The 17,758-nt window shown below is 40.8% G+C and overlaps 2 protein-coding genes across 20 annotated transcripts in view; one reads left to right on the top strand and one right to left on the bottom strand.

Moving 5' to 3' along the window:
* Positions 1-871: 871 nt before the first annotated feature.
* On the bottom strand, positions 872-10,750 carry TIFA (TRAF interacting protein with forkhead associated domain). Of its 2 annotated transcripts, XM_026013436.2 has the most exons (3): positions 10,593-10,750; positions 9,904-10,070; positions 872-2,218 (listed from the first exon to the last, which is right to left on the bottom strand). In XM_026013436.2, exon 3 carries the CDS (start codon positions 2,195-2,197, stop codon positions 1,637-1,639), a length of 561 nt encoding a protein of 186 aa, XP_025869221.1. In that variant the 5' UTR covers positions 2,198-2,218; positions 9,904-10,070; positions 10,593-10,750; the 3' UTR covers positions 872-1,636. The 2 variants fall into 2 exon arrangements, with proteins under 2 accessions (XP_025869221.1, XP_072611523.1); XM_072755422.1 differs by lacking the exons at positions 9,904-10,070; positions 10,593-10,750 and adding an exon at positions 8,523-8,640.
* A 29-nt stretch (positions 10,751-10,779) lies between these two features.
* The window catches only part of ALPK1 (alpha kinase 1), a 129,566-nt gene continuing 122,587 nt past the window's right edge, over positions 10,780-17,758 (top strand). For 4 of the 18 annotated variants that reach the window (XM_072755414.1, XM_072755404.1, XM_072755413.1 and 1 more), the window contains exon 1: positions 16,194-16,370. The gene's annotated coding sequence lies outside the window, so the exon portion shown is untranslated. Of the gene's footprint in view, positions 12,080-16,146; positions 16,371-17,758 lie in introns of those variants that run through there. The other 14 variants (XM_072755409.1, XM_072755406.1, XM_072755407.1 and 11 more) reach the window with 13 other exon arrangements.

The raw sequence follows: 17,758 nt of genomic DNA, 5'->3' as shown, positions 1-17,758 counted from the left end.
TCCCTGGTTCTAGAGAAGCAGGGATTTCCACCTCACTCCCATTCACTACAGATATAATCTAATAAAACTGCTTGGCTGGAGTTTAGAGTTGGCTCTTCAATAAGAGAGCTACCTTCCATTTATGTGTCATTTGGCCTCCCTGGTCCAATGTCTTAGGGACATCTCTAGTGACCAGGGATGTGGGACACTGACTCCATGCTGATTTAGCTTTTGCTATCTGTGTAAGTAATAAACTAAGTCTATTCGAGCTCATTGGTCTCCTTGCTGGTTAAACCTATGGAAATGTGACAGCCAACCTAGCAGCTACAACTATGCTTGACAATAACTTAGTTTCTAACTTAATAAATATAGTGGAAAGAACAGATTTAGGAAGGTAAAGGAAATTAAGAGTTCTGTTTTGGAAGTCAAATTTGAGGTTTATGAGAAATTTGAATGAAGACATCAAGACAGTGATAGGATATATGTCTGTAGTTCAGAAAAGGTAGAGATACAAGTTCAGAAGTCATTAGTAGGTAAATGGTATTTTAAGTCATTATACTAGGTAAGATCACCCTGGGGAAGAATATAGGCAGAGAAGCCCAACTAAGTGTTGATAGTTAGAGGTCAGGGGTAGAGAAACAACCAGAAGAAACAGATTCAGGAGGGATGCAGAAACCAAAGAATGTGCTATTACAGGAACTACTTGTGACCAGGTGCCACCATATGGAGTGAGGAACATGGAAAATGAGCCAATATGCATTGAGGGGCAGAGCTGAAGGCATCTTAATCCCCAGCCACAGCCTCTGCCTGGGGTTTCTGGCACTCCTCCCTTAGAGTAAGCAGCCAAAGAATAGTTCTTTCCTTTCTTCAGAAAGAGTTTCAAAGAACATGGTTACAGAATTAAACTTTGACTTTATTATATGTAAGGGCGCTGTTAAAATTTCAAATTCATGGAATTTTAAAAATGTGTGGTACATAAAAATCAATTTAATATTTGGTGAGAAAACTGAAAAAATTCTAAACATAGCAATGGTTCATTAAAATGTCCAAAATATTGGTTTTAGATGCTGAATATACATAAGGAGAACTGTATTTTTGGAAATAAACACTATTATTCTACAGAAAGGAAATCATAGCAAAGGTATTATTGTTCAAATAAAGCTTCCATATTAAAACCACAATGATTCATAGACATTGCTCCAAAACACATTACAGTAGCACTCCAGTACTGCAGGTACCAACAGGCTACACTGCCAGTAACAACCTGCCCATAGCCTTGACCTTGAAAACAAATGGCTGCTTGTGAAATAATATGACCAAACCAAGAGATGGTTCCTTACAAAACAAAACATAGAACTAAAAGCAAGCATAAAAAGAAAATAATATAACCTTGAGAACACTATTCCTTCATCACCAAAGATACTTTTCGTACATTAGCCCTCACAGATATATACTCAAATACACTTAAACATTCTTCATACATCTAGGAATGCAACAGATGACTAAATCAATGACTAATACAATTTAAAGACTTCAAAATGATAATAAGAGATCCCAAATTTGACAACAGATGACAGTAATATACTAATAAACTATGAAGTCTCTATAAAACATTTACAGATTTCTTCATCCTTCATGATTCTCCTCTTAGCTGTGTTCACAATTCATTTTCATCCATTTCTGTAGGAGAAGTGTTTTGGGTGAAGCAGGATGAGTAACTGCCATACTCAGGAATGGGCTTCTGTATTGGCCAGTTGTTTTCTTGTAAGAGTGATCTTGGAGACAAAATAAATTGAGTTTCAAAAAATTCTAATGACTCTCCATCTTCCTTCTCTATCAGGAACTGATACTCACCAAATCTGACCATGCACTTGTAAGGCAGGTCTATTTTATTTAGGTAACACAGCTCCTTGTTGTCCACAAGCAGGCTGGTCTTCTTACTCATATTTTTAATTTCAAAAGAGAGAACTGAACTATCAAACTTTTTAAACAGCTGCAGAGAAAACTGAACTCGGGAAACCTGTTTGTCCTGAAAGGTATAACGACAGACGTTGGAATTTCGGCCAAATTTCACTACTTCACTGGAGGGAAGTTTTTCTCGGTTATAAAACCTTATTGATTGGAATATTCCATTTTGCAGCTGGCCAGGATGGTAAACAGTTATCTGGAGACAAGTTACTGTCTCTTCTGTGTCAGCATCTTCAAAATTGGACATCATGTGTTTCAGAATCTGATCTGCCTGCAATAATCAAAACAGCATGTTAGTTTACTCCCATATTTCAGGCATCAAAGTCTTTAATTTTAATTCTTTGATGAAAATCTTCTGATAGGTGATTTATTTAGACTTTAAGAAGACAATACACAGAATACTTTCAATTAACAATTAACACAAATGTGAAATTTTACACCAACTCCCATGAGATCTGGTGTATTAACTTTTTCTATCTCTATTTCTCACTTCTAGTTTGACAATAAGACCATACATAAAATCTGGACAATAATAAGGAATGCTAGTCAATAACAAAGTGATTTGGCAGGGGTATAAAGAAACGTCAGTTCCTTTCTCATTTAAATAGAGTGACTTGGCCCAGAGAAAACATGACAGTTATATTTTTTAAATCAGGAATAAATATCTTTGGTTTGAATGCCCTCAGAGGATATACACATAAAGAAAACCTACAGTTTATTAACTAGATTATAATTAGATATATTACGAATTTTAAATCCTGATTAAAGAAATTCAAAAATTATAAATAATTGCAACATTTAAATATGCTTTACATCCTCACTTAGATTTCTAGTAGGTAAAGGATTAAATATAATAAATGCTTAGCTAAGATAGAGAAGCAAGCTAAGTGTCCATCAATAGATGAAAGGGTAAAGAAGATGTGGTGTACACACACACACACACACACACACACACAGGAATATTATGCAGCCATAAAAAAGGGATGAGATTGCACCATCTGCAACAACTAGGATGAACCTAGAAGGTATTATGCTAAATGAAATAAGTCAGACTGAGAAAGACAAATACCATGTGATGATACTCATATATAGAATCTAAAAACAAATAAATAAACAAATAAAAAGCAGAATATGACCTACAAATACAGAGAATAAATTGATAGTTGCCAGAAGGGAGAGCAGTGGGTTGGGCAAAATGAGTGAAGGGGAGTGGGAGATAAAGGCTTCCAGTTACAAAATGAGTAAGTCACAGGAATAAAAGGCACAGCATAGGGAATACAGTCAATAATACTGTAACAGAAAGGGAGACAGAACATAAAGACTCCTAACTCTAGGAAACGAACTAGGGGTGGTGGAGGGGGAGGAGGGCGGGGGGTGGGGTGAATGTGTGACGGGCACTGAGGGGGACACTTGACGGGATGAGCACTGGGTGTTTTTCTGTATGTTGGTAAATTGAACACCAATAAAAATTAATTTATTTAAAAAAAAAGATTTTATATATTCATTCATGAGAGACACAGAGAGAGGCAGAGACACAGGCAGAGGGAGAAAGAAGCAAGCTCCCTGCAGGGAGCCGGGACTTGGGGCTTGATCCCAGGATTGAGGATCACGACCTGAGCCAAGGCAGATGCTCAACCACTGAGCCACCCAGATGCCCTAGTAATTGCTTTAAAAGTTGATTTTATAATTTTAAATTAGATATTACATAAGTTAGTTCTATAGTCTGCACTCCTACTGGAATTATTTACTTTTATCAACTGTTCCTAATGACTGGACAAACTTTCATTAACCACATTCTAACTGCTGTTAAGAGTTAACAGCATCAAAAAAAAAAAAAAAAAAAAAGAGTTAACAGCATCCCTCTCGAGCTCTTGGCCCTGTGGTGCCTTCCACCTACACTTGCTTACATGTATCTTTAAAAATCAGGGGAGTAGGGATCCCTGGGTGGCGCAGCGGTTTGGCGCCTGCCTTTGGCCCAGGGCGCGATACTGGAGACCCCGGATCGAATCCCACATCGGGCTCCCGGTGCATGGAGCCTACCTATGTCTCTGCCTCTCTCTCTGTGACTATCATAAATTAAATTTTAAAAAAAAGAGCCATTTACATAAAAAAAAATAAAAATCAGTGGAGTAAAGTAGTATTACAGGATAATTAACAAAATCTTTGAGAGATTATTCTGATACAGAACTGCCATTCAAAACTAATTTATTTCAAAAGAATTAAATGCACACAATTCAAAAATTGATACAGTAAAAAAAGGATTTTTAAAAAGAGTATCTTCTGAGGATGCCTGAGTGGCTCAGTCGGTTGGACTTCTGCCTTCAACTCAGGTCATGATCTCTGGCTCCTGGGCTGGGCTTCCTTCCCTGCTCACTGGAGAGACTGATTCTCTCTCTCTCTCTCTCTCTCTCTGTCTCTCCCTTGGCCCCTCCCCAATGCTCATTCTCTCTCAAATAAATAAAATCTTAAAAAAAATAAAAAGACTGCCTTCCCTCCACCCCAATCCTTCTAGAGTCAACCACTGTAAAAGTTGCTTTTATTCTTAAACAAATTTTCTTTATACAAGCATAACTATGGGTGTGCTCATAGATGCAAACACCTGTTTCTACACATAGAGAAAAATTTTTCTTACACAAATAGGAATATACTATATTTAGTTCTAGACCTTGCATTCTTAAATTAATAATACAAATAGGTGATTTGTTACCATATCCACACATACAGACATGCCTTATATTTAAACAGCTACACAGCAGTTGAGCATCTACCTTCAGCTCAGGATGTGATCCTGGAGTCCTGAGATCGAGTCCTGCATCAGGCTCCCTGCAAGGAGCCTGCTTCTCCCTCTGCCTGTGTCTCTGCCTCTGTGTGTCTCTCATGAATAAATAAATAAAATCTTAAAAAAATAAATAGCTACACAGAATTCCTTTAATCTAGCATGGTGATAAATTACACCAATAGAGTGAGCTGAGTATTCCCTGCATTCCTTAAAAACTGTTTAGGGTCTGGAAATCAATAATCTTAAGTGAAGCTGATTTGTGGTTTTGTCTGCCATCTATATTAGATGTTAGTATCAGAACTATTATGCCAGTTTAAAAAAAACAGAATGCTTTCCTTTTCTTTCTATGCTTGCTATTTACTTTTAGTATATGATCTTTTCTCCTGTTTTGCAAAATTATGGTGCTATTTTTTCTTTTTAAAAATTCTTTAGTGAAATTCAATTTAGTTAACTTATACTGTATTATTTATTAGTTTTAGAGATAGAATTTAGTGATTCATCATTTGCATATAACACCCAGTGCTCATTTACATCAAGTGTCCTCCTTAATGTTCATCACCCAATTATTCCTTCCCCTACCTACCTCCGCTCCAGTAATTGTCAGTTTGTTTCCTAGAGTTCAGCATTTCTCTCTTTTTATTTTAAAGATTTTAATTATTTATTTTTACAGAGAGAAAGTGTGTGCACAAGCGGGGGATGGGTAGAAAAAGAGACACTACAGGGCTCCCTGGGGGTTCCCTCCCACAACCCTGGGATCATGACCTTAACCGAGTGAGCCACCCAGGTGCTGGAGTTCAGCATCTCTAATGCTTTGCCTATTTTCACCTTATTTTATTTTTCCTTCCCTTCCCCTATGTTCATCTGTTCTGTTTCTTAAATTCCACACGAGTGAATGCTAAAAATCAAACTCAATTTATTCAATTTTTCAACAAATGTTATAGCTAAGCAAAATTCCTTTTTTACTGATTGGGAAATATATCTTTAATTTTAAATTTACTTTTGTCATATACTCTTTTTTGGACATTATTACTTCATATCACATTACCCAAGCAGATAAGACATGCCCAACTAGAAGCAGAAAATATGAGAGGAACCCTCAAAATCATGGGCCAACAATGGTAAAAATTACTATGAAACCAAGGCAGAAAGAAAAATCACACAATAGGTAGAATTGTGATTTGAAGATACTTTTTTAAAAAGAATTTATTTATTTATTTATTTATTTATTTATTTATTTATTTATTTATTTATGAGCACAAGCAGGGGGGAGCGGCAGGCAGAGGGAGAGGGAAAAGCATGCTCCCCACTGAGAAGGGATCCCAATGTAGGTCTTGATCCCAGGACTCTGGGATCATGACCTGAGCAGAAGGCAGACGCTTAACTGACTGAGCCACGCAGACACCCCTGAAAATAGTCTAATTATAATAATGAAGTCTCATTATTCAAGAAGCTGACAACATTAAAGAGAATACTTATAACAAATCATCAGATGATACAATTAATGGCTGACAAGAAAAGAATGAGCTGTTAACAAGTAAAGAACCTAAAAAGGAAAGGCAAGAATCTGTCAGTGATCTCAGGTTTATCTAGGAAACACTGTCATCAGTCTAGTTCATTCTTGGACTTTGGATAATGACAGTTCCAAAAGGACAACTGGATTAAAAACCATGGTGTAGAGCAGCCCAGGTGGCTCAGTGGTTTAGCGCCGCCTTCAGACCAGGGTGTGATTCTGGAGACCCAGGATTGAGTCCTGTGTTGGGCTCTCTGCATGGAGCCTGCTTCTCGCTCTGCCTGTGTCTCTGCCTCTTCTCTCTCTCTGTGTGTGTGTCTCTCTCATGAATAAATAAATTAAAATCTTTAAAAAATATATAAAAATAAAAACCATGGTGTATTCTGGACACAGTTTTTTGGTAACACCCAAATTTTGTTTTCTATACTTCATATAACCAATTAGCTTAGAATTCATTCTTTTTGAACAAATCTACCACCAAGAAAAGTTTCTCTCATACAAGTTCTTATGCTGAGTTCTCAGGGTAGATATATTACTCACGTAAGGAAAAAAAAAAAACTGGCATTCTGGTTTATCAAATCAGTGACTACAAATATCTTGGTGTGAATCAACTCTCAGGGTTTGATAAACTTTTGGGATCACAACTGTGGCCCTCCAAAATACTGAGGTAGATGGTAAAACTGTCAAATATTTGCTGCCCTTCCCTACCAGGCCTACACCTACTGGTTCTGCTCCTTTAGAGAGATAATACTTCCCACCCCATTGACAACCATGTCAATGAAACATGAATAGAAGTGACACAGAAGCTTATTTCCAAGCAGAAGCTTTGAAAGCCACTGTGAGGTTCCACCAATCTTCTCTGCCTCTACCACATCGGCAGTCCCCCAAAGCAGCTCAGTCTCCATTCCAGAGGGAAGAGCCAAAGACAGAACCAAAAAGAACATGTAATATGAGCAAGAAATCAAATCTGCTCTTTTTAAGTCACTAGTTCCTGAAACCTAACGTAGTCTGGGCTGACATGCGTTCACCTAGCCAATGAAGGTATGAAATGATTGATAATCCTGACAGTTAACGGGGTTACTACTTACTGTATGCCCTTCACATGCCAGGTACACATATTGTCTCATCTTCAAAATAACCCTATGAATCACCACTTCACAGATGAGGGAGCTAAGTTTTAGAGGGTTAACCTGGGCTACTTAGCCAGGTTACAAACCCAGGTTCAAAGTCAAGATTCAAATAGAACAGAAAAACACCCTCTCTTACCCACAACAAATAAGGCTCCCTGTTACCAGTTATTCCACAAGCTCTAGCAGTTAATCTGTAGAGAGGAAGGCCATGCAAGCTTACTAAAACCAGCAAGACACCAACCTAGAATCTAGTGTTCGGGAGGGAAATATGTTGTTACTGCTGCCTCATAAGAGAAAGAGGCTCTGCAGCAGCATGTTACTATATTAGTTATCACTCAGTCTTTACCTATGGATGTTAGCATGGACCCAGTACTCACTAGTAATTGTTTGCAGGTTGTTTGGGGAGCTCCAAAATTGAATAAATCATGGTCACGGTCTCTAAACACAAGGAACTGAGAATTTGTTAATTTCCAGAGCTGCAAGTTCCCTTTACAAAGTGGCCTGAATCTCTGCCATTTCTGAGTGGTCAATAGAAAAACAGGAAAGACTGAAACGAACAACAACAAAAAACCTAAAATAGGGGATGCCTGGGTGGCTTAGCGGTTGAGCCCGTCTCCCTTTGGCTCAAGTCGCAATCCTGGAGTACTGGGATGGAGTCCCACATCAGGCTCCCTGAATGGAGCCTGCTTCTCCTCTCCCTATGTCTCTGCACCTCTCTTTCTCTCTCTCTCTCTCATGAGTAAATAAAATCTTAAAGAAAAAAAAAACCTAAAACTAAGATTGGTAGATCTTTTTTATAGATCTTTTTAAAAAAGAAATCACTAGTGTACAAATGCTAAAAGGCAGCTTTTTGAAATCTGTTTGACATAAATTATCAAAGACAGAAGAACAATGAGGTTAAATACCAGTAACAGTGGTTACCTTGGGAGAGGGAAACGGGTCAGGGGTAGAAAGAAGACTGTTCATTGTATACCCTGTATCTGTGAAATTGTATACCATGTGTACTTAATATCTAACCAAACATAAAACAAATATTTTCTTTACAAAATTACAAACCATGTGATTCTTATGGAATTACATGGAGGTAGAGATTAGCTAAGTATTGAAATGGGAAACTGTGATATCTGACATCAAAAAGTTGTAAAACAGGGTTCACCTGGCTGGCTCAGTTAGTAGAGCATGCAACTCCTCATCTCAGAGTCCTGAGTTCTAGCTCCACGTTGGGTACAGAGTTTACTTAAAGAAAAAGTTGTAGGGATCCCTGGGTGGCACAGCGGTTTGGCGCTTGCCTTTGGCCCAGGGCGCGATCCTGGAGACCGGGGATTGAATCCCACGTCGGGCTCCTGGTGCATGGAGCCTGCTTCTCCCTCTGCCTGTGTCTCTGCCTCTCTCTCTCTCTCTCTCTCTTTCTGTGACTATCATAAATAAATAAATAAATAAATAAATAAATAAATAAATAAGAAAGAAAGAAAGAAAGAAAGAAAGAAAGAAAAAGTTGTAAAACATTGCGATGATATCTGATACACAGTAGCATCTACATTCAGAAATGAACTACAACAAATAGATAAATATATAGAAATAAAAATCAGCCCCGCTAGAACTTTATCACAGAAAGCATAATACAGAAGGTGAGTGCTCCATCCTTGAGTGTCAGAAGAAGAGTAAACCTCTCCTTTGCTGGTTCCTCCTCTCCAAGAAAATAAAGGATATATATGTATAGAGGTGTTATGTGCAAAAACATGCTCTCTATGCCTGCTCACACTCCCACACCCCCCATGCTTACTACTCTCCCTCCACCTCTCTATCTCTTACACACACACACACACACACACACACACACACCACCCACCCCTCCCAAAGTTGGGCAAAGCCAATAAAGAGATGTGATACCCTAACATTGCAAAAAAACTGTTTGAACCTCAACTGTCATGAACAAAAAGATATTTTTGCTCAAAGGAGGAACCAGGTGTCCAAGCAGTTTAACAGAAAGTCTGGTGCCCCTGGGTGGTCATGCATGCCAAGAGGACTCTCATGCTTTAAGTTTGTTTTTTAAGATAAGATCTACTGCAATATTGGAGTGTGTTCTGAGCAATGTGTTAAGGAAGGTATTCTAAAAGTTTTACTTTCATCCCTCCTCAGCTCCCACTATCAATAATCTCAAGAGAAAGTATGACTTTTGTCTTGTTGCAAGTAGCCTTTTTTCAAAGGCTCTCCCCGCCACCAACACTCAACACTGAGCTCATAGGAGAGAAGAGAAACTCTGAAGCACAGCAAAAGACAGGGCACTCCTCCTGACCAACCTCCCTCCTGACCACCTTCCTCCTGACCAACTCCCCCACACTGGGGTAGTAGAGTTCACAGATGTCTTCGAATCCACACTGGGGTGATGACCCCAGTGTGGATTCGAAGACATCTGTGAACTCTACTACTGTTCAGCAGAATCAACTCTTAAATAATAGGTTTTTGGGGGAAAAAAAAAAAAAAAAAAAGGTCGTGAAAACCAAAAAGAGCAAGATAAAACCCATGAGAGAGCTCACTTTTTCCCAAAGACAGTGTCTTCTTTGTCCCGCTCTGTCTGAGGAGCCTGTACGCAATCAGATTTGCAGAGTCCAGCTTCTTCGGTGGCTGGGGACATCCGCTATGAGGTACAGCGTGGGTTCTGGCTTCCGGAGGATTTGGGAAATTCCTCATTTCAATCTGAAAGCTGGGAAGTCCCAGAAAACAGCCGATTACCCTATTTTTCTAGGGAACAGCTAAGGTAAGGAGGCCAGGGCCGGAAGACCCCGCAGCAGAGAGCTCCAGGGAGCCCGCGGCCCCGTAGCCAAGTCCCTGCAGGTGGGAAGGGGCCTGGGGGACGCCCGGGGTTCACGCACCATTGCTGTGAGCTACACTTGATAAACGGAATTCTTTTTTGTTTTCTGATGGGGGGGGGGGGGGAAACACCTTGCAAAGCACAGTAAAGCACAAAGAAAACACACCCCATCTTCTGGTATTTCCTTTCAGTATTCCCCCCATCGCATCTATAAATATTCCTAAATTTTATAAAGCTGGGGCCGTGCTGTAATTGCTCAAGCGCCCCCGCGCGCTGGGCCGGCGGGAGCAGGGGGTGTGACTTTCTATAGCGCACCCCGAAAGACCCCTACACAAAGAAAGCTTCCCCCTCGGGGCGACAAACAGACCAGACACCCTCCGCACTTCACCCCCAGACCGCAGCCCGCCCGGATACCTCGCGGCCGGGGAGTCGGCGAACTGGCTTCCCCAGACCGGCTTCGCTTTTCCAGGCCCCGCACGAGACTACAGGGGGCCTGCGCCGAGGCTGGAGTCCGCCGACCGTCGGGGCCCCCCGCGCGCCCCCCGCCGCAGCTCCAGGGGGCGCCAGACCGCGCTGGGAGCCCAGGGGAGGGGGCGGGGCCGAAGCGGGGGCGCGGAGGCGGCCGCGTCCGCACCGCTCCTCCCGCTCCCGGCGAAGCGCTCCCGCTAGACGCCCCGAAGCCTTTATAAAGGCCGGAGCGTGGCGCGGCGGTTCTCAGGCCCCGCCCCCCCGCGCGCCCCCGCGCCCCCCCGCGCCCCCCGCGCCCCCCGCGCCCCCTCCCCTCTCCGCCGGGCGTGCGAGGCTGCTGACGCGGGGTGCGCGAGAAGCCCCGCCCCCTGACGGTCTTTCTGAGGTTCCAGGCCAGGTTTGCAGCGCAGTGAAACTGGCGAGTACCTTACCTCCCCAAACAGGTGGCCCCTCAAAAGGATGTGGCTAGTGAGCTAGAGCTTGGAAAGGGAGCGGAATCGCTGCAACGCCCTGTCCCCGCCCTGTGCCGCCCTACCTCGAGTGTTGGCCCGGGACGGGGCAGGGGAGGGCGGAGAGTTGAACTGACTTCCTAAACAGGCGAGGTGCACGGCCTGTAGGAGTTCATTTAGTCCTTACGGGTGAGTGACCTGCAGCCCTCAGGGTGGCTAAGTGTCCCGTTGAGCCAGGGCAGAGACCGGGTTTGGGGTGCCGCAGAGCTCCTAGTCAGCACTCACCCTACACCAGAGCAGCCCAGGGCTTCCCCCGCCGCCCCATCCACCTGGAGGGATCTCTCACTCAGCATCCAGAGTCTGGGGTTCCGCACGCATAGGCTGGTGCAAGGTGCATTGAGAAACACTTAACCCGCCCAGGAGTCCTTTATGGCCTCCAGTGGAAAAAGTAATCGTATTTTTCTGCCTCAGGGAGAAGGTTCGGAATAAACTACAGGTGGAGGAACTTAAAGACAATCAGTGTCTAGAGCGGGGTACGAGTAAGACTCTATATCGAGAGTGAAAGACTGAGGAGAGAGGACAAAGCTAGCAGTGACCAAGGTTAAACTGGCCCACTTACCTCAGAGCTTCGGAATCTACCTACCAATTCTGGAAACTACTCATCTGTCTGGATTTTGACCCTGATTTGCAGGAGAGTTGCTCCTTTGCAGGTCAGTTTCACTGGCCGTAAAACGACATTGATACTTGCTACTTCCCCATCTGATAAAGAGATTCTTTGAGGGGGTTAAATTTTGACCTCTCAGAGTTGGTTAGGTATAATTAGGAACCATAAACCTGAGGAAGGAAGAGTATGACTACAGAGGAAGCAGATTCCTGTAAGGCTGCAATTTTGTTTGTTAATCATCAGCATTTATTATTTCTTCTCTGGAGTGGAGATAGCTGGAGTATCTTCTTTCAGCTGAAGAACATTAGAGCATGTAGAAGGTAAGATACACAACTTAACTATACCAGTAAACCTAAACAATAAAATAACATTATCAGAATTGTAGTTTCTGATCTCCAGCCTTTGATATTAAGATTTGAAAATGCTTTATAAGTGGCAAAGGACTAGTATAGTAGATGCTATTAATAGCACGAATAAAGAAAATGCAACAATTGCCAAAATTTATGATGCTGAATATTATTCCATGTTGCTGTTCCCTTATATTATTCCTAGGCTACCGATTTAGGAAGAGATTAAAAGGAACCTTCAGGGAAATGGATATCTCATAAGTCAGGCTAGAATTGTTTATCAAGTCAAAATAGAAGAAAATAATAGGCAGATATGTTGTTGATTCTGAAAAGAGTGATTTACTGTTTGAACTATCCGTGATGAATCATTTAATGTAAAAATAACATAAAATGCCCACAATCTAGTATATTTTTACAAGGAAAGAATCTTAAAAATAGTTTTAGATACTTTCAGTAGCCCATTTTTAGCAGATATACCTGAAAGCCTATTGCATTTCACTAAGATCAAAAAATAATTCGTGGTAATACAGTCACACCTTAGAGAAGGAAAAAAAGAAGCATTGCTTGTTTTTGTTGCTTGCTGGTAATTGGGTTATATGAAACCCACCTTCTATTCAATACACTCTAACCCGCCTGGATGCGCTCTAACTCTCCACTGCCCAGCTCAGATGCTCAGATTTGGGGTAACTCAGCTCAAGAGTGCCTCACTCCACGGCTGAAGCTCTCTACCAACCTATGAAAATACTTCGAATTACTTGAAACAACTCACTTAACTTTTTCCATTATTCTCCAAAGGAGGGAGACAAGTGGATACCCAAAGTGTTGAGATTGAGACAAAGGAAAGCTAGTGTGGACTTCTCTTCCTCCTCCCTATTCCTGGAGTCAAGTGACTATGATTAAAACAAACAACTTAGATTTATGCGGAAAGATCTGCGAGATGCACTACTAAAGAAAAAAATCAAAGTGCTGAACAAAGATGCTGCCATTTGTGAGGGAAAAAAAAACAACCTGTCTGTAAATGAATGAACTATCTGCAAAGAAAGCTAAAAACAGAATGATTAGGGATCCCTGGGTGGCGCAGCGGTTTAGCGCCTGCCTTTGGCCCAGGGCGCGATCCTGGAGACCCGGGATCGAATCCCACGTCGGGCTTCCGGTGTATGGAGCCTGCTTCTCCCTCTGCCTATGTCTCTGCCTCTCTCTCTCTCCCTCCGTGACCATCATAAATAAATTTAAAAAATAAAAAAAAAATAAAAACAGAATGATTAATCTGAGAAAAATAATTTGGAGGGAGAAGGCAGCCAATCCATGTGGGGAGGTATTTTTCACTGTGTGCTTTTTCATTCTATTTTGTCTCATTTACATGCATTATGGTTACACACACAAAAAAAAACCCAGCTTTTAAAAGAAGAGCCAAGTAAGAGAAGCCTCCCAAGAGATAGGTTTCAATGTTCTAATGCCTCAATATTTCTCAAAAGGTGGAAGGCTGCAGTAGAACTCAGGTTCCCAAGAGTGTGGTCAGAAGGTAAGGTTGAAATTAGAGCCTGTGCTCTCTGAATGGAGCCTGTTTCTCCCTCTGCCTCTCTCCCTCTGTGTCTCTCATGAATAAATAAATAATCTTTAAAAGAAAAAAAAAAGAAAGAAATTAGAGCCTGTGAAGGCAGGGCACCGGATGGTGGAGGAGGAAGAGTCAGCCTGTTCGGGGCCATCTGTTCTGCGCCTCCCTGGAGGCAGTTGTGGGAAAGTTCCGGTGGTAAGCAGGGTTCTAAGATAGCCCCTAAAATACCAACCCACTGGTAAAAGCAATTTATATAACCTCCTCCCCTTGAGTGTGGACAGACCCTGTGAATATGATGGGATATCACTCCTATGAGTGGGTTTCTAATCATTTGTTTTTGAGAGATAATTCAAAGGGAAATTTCTAGCTGGGCTGGCCCTAATCGCATGAATCCTCAAAAGGGACTGAGCCCTTCAGAAAGGGAGAGACACACGCCCAGACTGACCAGGAACTGCCTATGGAAACCACATGGCAAGGAACAACAACTAAAATTCTGCCAACAATCTGAATGAGGCTTGAAGGAAACCCCAACCCTCTGATTAGAACTCTAGCATGCCCTACTATAATGGGCCCAGACTTCTGACCGACAGAAACATAGAAATAATAAACGGGTGCTGGGTGTTTTTGTTTTTGTGTATCATAGAGCCTTTATTATTTTTTCCTCTAAATTTTTAAATATTATATAACATCCATGTTTGAGTTACCATTTACAGATATTTAAAATACATCTTCATGGGGCACCTGGGTGGCTCAGTTGGTTGAGCACCCATTTTTTATTTTGGCTCAGGCCTCAGTCTCAAGGTCATGAGATTGAGCAGTGGGTCAGGCTCAGCGCTAAACAGGGAATTTGCTTGTCCCTCTCCTTCCCCCTGCTGGTGCACACGTGTGCTGTCTCAAAAAATAAATAGAATCTTTTTAAAAAATAAATAAAATGCATCTTCATTTAGAAATATTTTACATTTTGTCTATAGAACAGATAATTGAATGAGTGCTGCTTTAAGCTGCTAAATTTGTGGTAATTTTTTATGCAACAACAGAACACTAGTATAGTTTTTTTTTTTGTTAGAAGAGCTCAGTGGTGGGATCCCTGGGTGGCTCAGCGGTTTAGCGCCTGCCTTTGGCCCAGGGTGTGATCCTGGAGACCCGGGATCGAGTCCCACATTGGGCTCCCTGCATAGAACCTGCTCCTCCCTCTGCCTGTGTCTCTGCCTCTCTCTCTCTCTCTCTCTCTCTCTCTGTCTCTCATAAATAAATAAATAAATAATCTTTAAAAAAAAAGATATCAGTGGATTATAAGAGTTCCCAGTAGATCCTGGTACTAATACCCCATTATGAGATCTTGTGGCTTTGTAAACAGGAAAAGGGCCAGTTTGGGAGGGTTACATTATTTCTGTCAGATATCCTCTAAACCAAGTAACTTAATCTTTCTTGTTCAGTCTAAATTTTGTCATATAGTACTCCTTACTGGTGTAATTTTTAGTAAAAAAGTAAAAATCCAAAAACCTCCCCCCTCCTTTAGTATTACTGAAGTCCTTACTAATACTTACTAATACTTAATAATACTTAATATTTACAATGCATTTGTTAGTGCTTCTTGATTAATTTTTAAGATTTAAGGAATCGCTAGCATCCTAACAAATAACATTTTATACTACTAACGAGGGATCAGAAGCTATACATTATTTAATTTATAATTCAGTGATTTTATTTTCTCATAAAAAAAATGTTGCCTTGGAGAAATGCCATACTTGGAATAAGTTCTCCATCTATCCTCTATTTCTAGTTTTCTTTTGATGTTTACCATAATTGCGCTTCCAACTAAGTACAGAATTCTGGGAAGAAAGTTCCAGAATGACATTCTGGCCATGTCCCCATAGAAATGTCTCTATTACTTGCTGTTTGTGGCCTTCAAGTTTATTATATAATTAATTATATAATGTAATTAAAGGGTAAAGTTAGTTTTGAGATCATCTTGCTTCAACACTGAAATAACTTCAGAAGTGTAACCCCCTCTGAAAGTAGGCTCCATGTGCATATTTTATTTAACCTAGGCTTAGATGGAAAGGTTCTCTTTCTACTCTACTTATTTCTTACTTTTTTGTATTTAAAAATATTCCACCTGCCTTCTGCCACCACTTCACTGATTTTGTTCCTGTTAAAGCTATCTTTGACTTACTATACTAGCCAAGCCAGTGGACACTTTTCTGTCGTCACCTTTTTTCACTTCTCTGTTCCATTTAGTGCTGTTGACCACTCCCATTTTGAAATGGATCCCTAACATGAGTTTGTCTGTTGATAATAGATCAAAAACAATGCCATGTTCATTGCTTCTTACTGACATTTCTCTTTCCTTGGCCCTCAGAGGACTGTCTCTCCATTCTGACTTAATTCAAATAAGGAGGTTCCTTGGACTTTGTTTAAAAGAAGAATCTTCTCCGTAGTAATACAACTCCCAGAATACATCTCACCAAAGCCATCCCTAAAGGGGTGTGTCCTATGGTGCAAAACTGCTGAAAGTCCCAGAGTTGAATTACACAATCGGATTCTGAGACAATGACAGACTATTTTCTTTCAAATTTCTACTTCCTGAAACCGAGGCTGTTTATGAGAAACAGTGTATTTCAGGGAGATTGTGCTAAAATTAACCGTTTTCAGAGTTAGATTTGCTGGCAGTATAAGTGCTTACTTATCCTTTTCTTCGAGACAAAGGTGAGTATCAGCCTTTAAATGACAAACCACAGATGTGGGTACAAAAGATGGTATAATGTATAGACAGTATTTTTTTGAACTGTGACCTTGTTTCTAATTCCTGATCTTGTTTACATTTAAATAACTTTAAAGCTCTAAGAATACTTGCACTTCTAAAAATGCCACAGAAAGGGGTTGAGGGTTGGGAAGAGGAAGGACCAGTAAATGTAGATTTCTAGGGAAAGGAGAAAAAGACCTGTTTTTTTTAAGAAGATGTGGGGATTTTTAAAGAAAGCTTTAATAAGAAAGTCCTATGTCAAGGAGCTTGCTACTGGACACCTGATTTTGTCACTGAATCAAGATGTTTGATTAAACCATTAAGAGAGGTAGGCTCACTTATGTGAAAAAGTAACCTGGGACTTTTGCCTCAAGTACGTATGTAATCATAAGACAAGCCTTCACTTGTATGATGACCTCACTGATTTTTCCAGGAAACAGATAAGAGTGGAGAATTACTCTTTTCATATGGGAAGAACTGACAGGAATTCTGGGCATGATGAAGCATTATGTACACAGAAGGGATCTAGAAAAGTTAAATTCTTTCACGCTTTATGCAAAAGAGTCCCTTCATTAACACATTTTTTTATTTGAAATCAGGGCTCTAAATCACTTTGGAAAGCCACAAATTATGACCTTTAAGATAGTTTGGGACTTTCAGGTGGGTGAGAGTGCAGAGGCAGTAGTGTCAGGAAGGAGGGAATTTATGTCACAACATAATGGCCCCTCTAGAATATTTATTTCTATCTCCCTCTGTCTTTTCTTTCTACTTAGTGCAGCTACTGTTCTTATGAGAAGCAATATCTGCTTTTGGTTAGCTGATACCTCATTGTTAAAAACATTTTAAATTCCTTAACACATAATCACTGTTGCTGTTTGAGTCTCTGCTGTTGTCTCTATGTGATGCTTCAGCATAGTCTCCGCCCTCTTTAGTTTTTCCTCTTTCCTTCTTGGCCTCAAATACAATTGAATTATATAGAGCATTAGTAATTGTACCATAGAAGCTGTGCACCTCTTTCTAGACGGGGTGTCATCATATTACATGTCTGTATGGTGAGCACGATTTTGGGTCGGGGTGGATATAGATCAACTTACCACCTGAGAGACACACCAACCAGACCTCAACAAATGCCAAGTCAAGCCGTTATATCCACTGATCAAAATAATTTACTTCTCTCTTTCCACCTCCTCCTTCCAAACTCTGTCAACCTGCAGCGTCAAGAGAAACAAAACATTTAAAATTATTCTAGCAATAATTTACTCGCCATCTCAAATATCTTTTGAATCCAAGATGAATAAATTCCCCAAGTTCTCTCCCAACAAGACACCAGAATTTTATAGTATCCTTCACT

This window comes from Vulpes vulpes, chromosome 4, assembly GCF_048418805.1.
Source record: "Vulpes vulpes isolate BD-2025 chromosome 4, VulVul3, whole genome shotgun sequence".
Taxonomy (NCBI): domain Eukaryota; kingdom Metazoa; phylum Chordata; class Mammalia; order Carnivora; family Canidae; genus Vulpes; species Vulpes vulpes.
The sequence above is the reverse complement of the archived record's forward strand: the minus strand, read 5'-3'. Positions and strand labels throughout refer to the sequence as shown.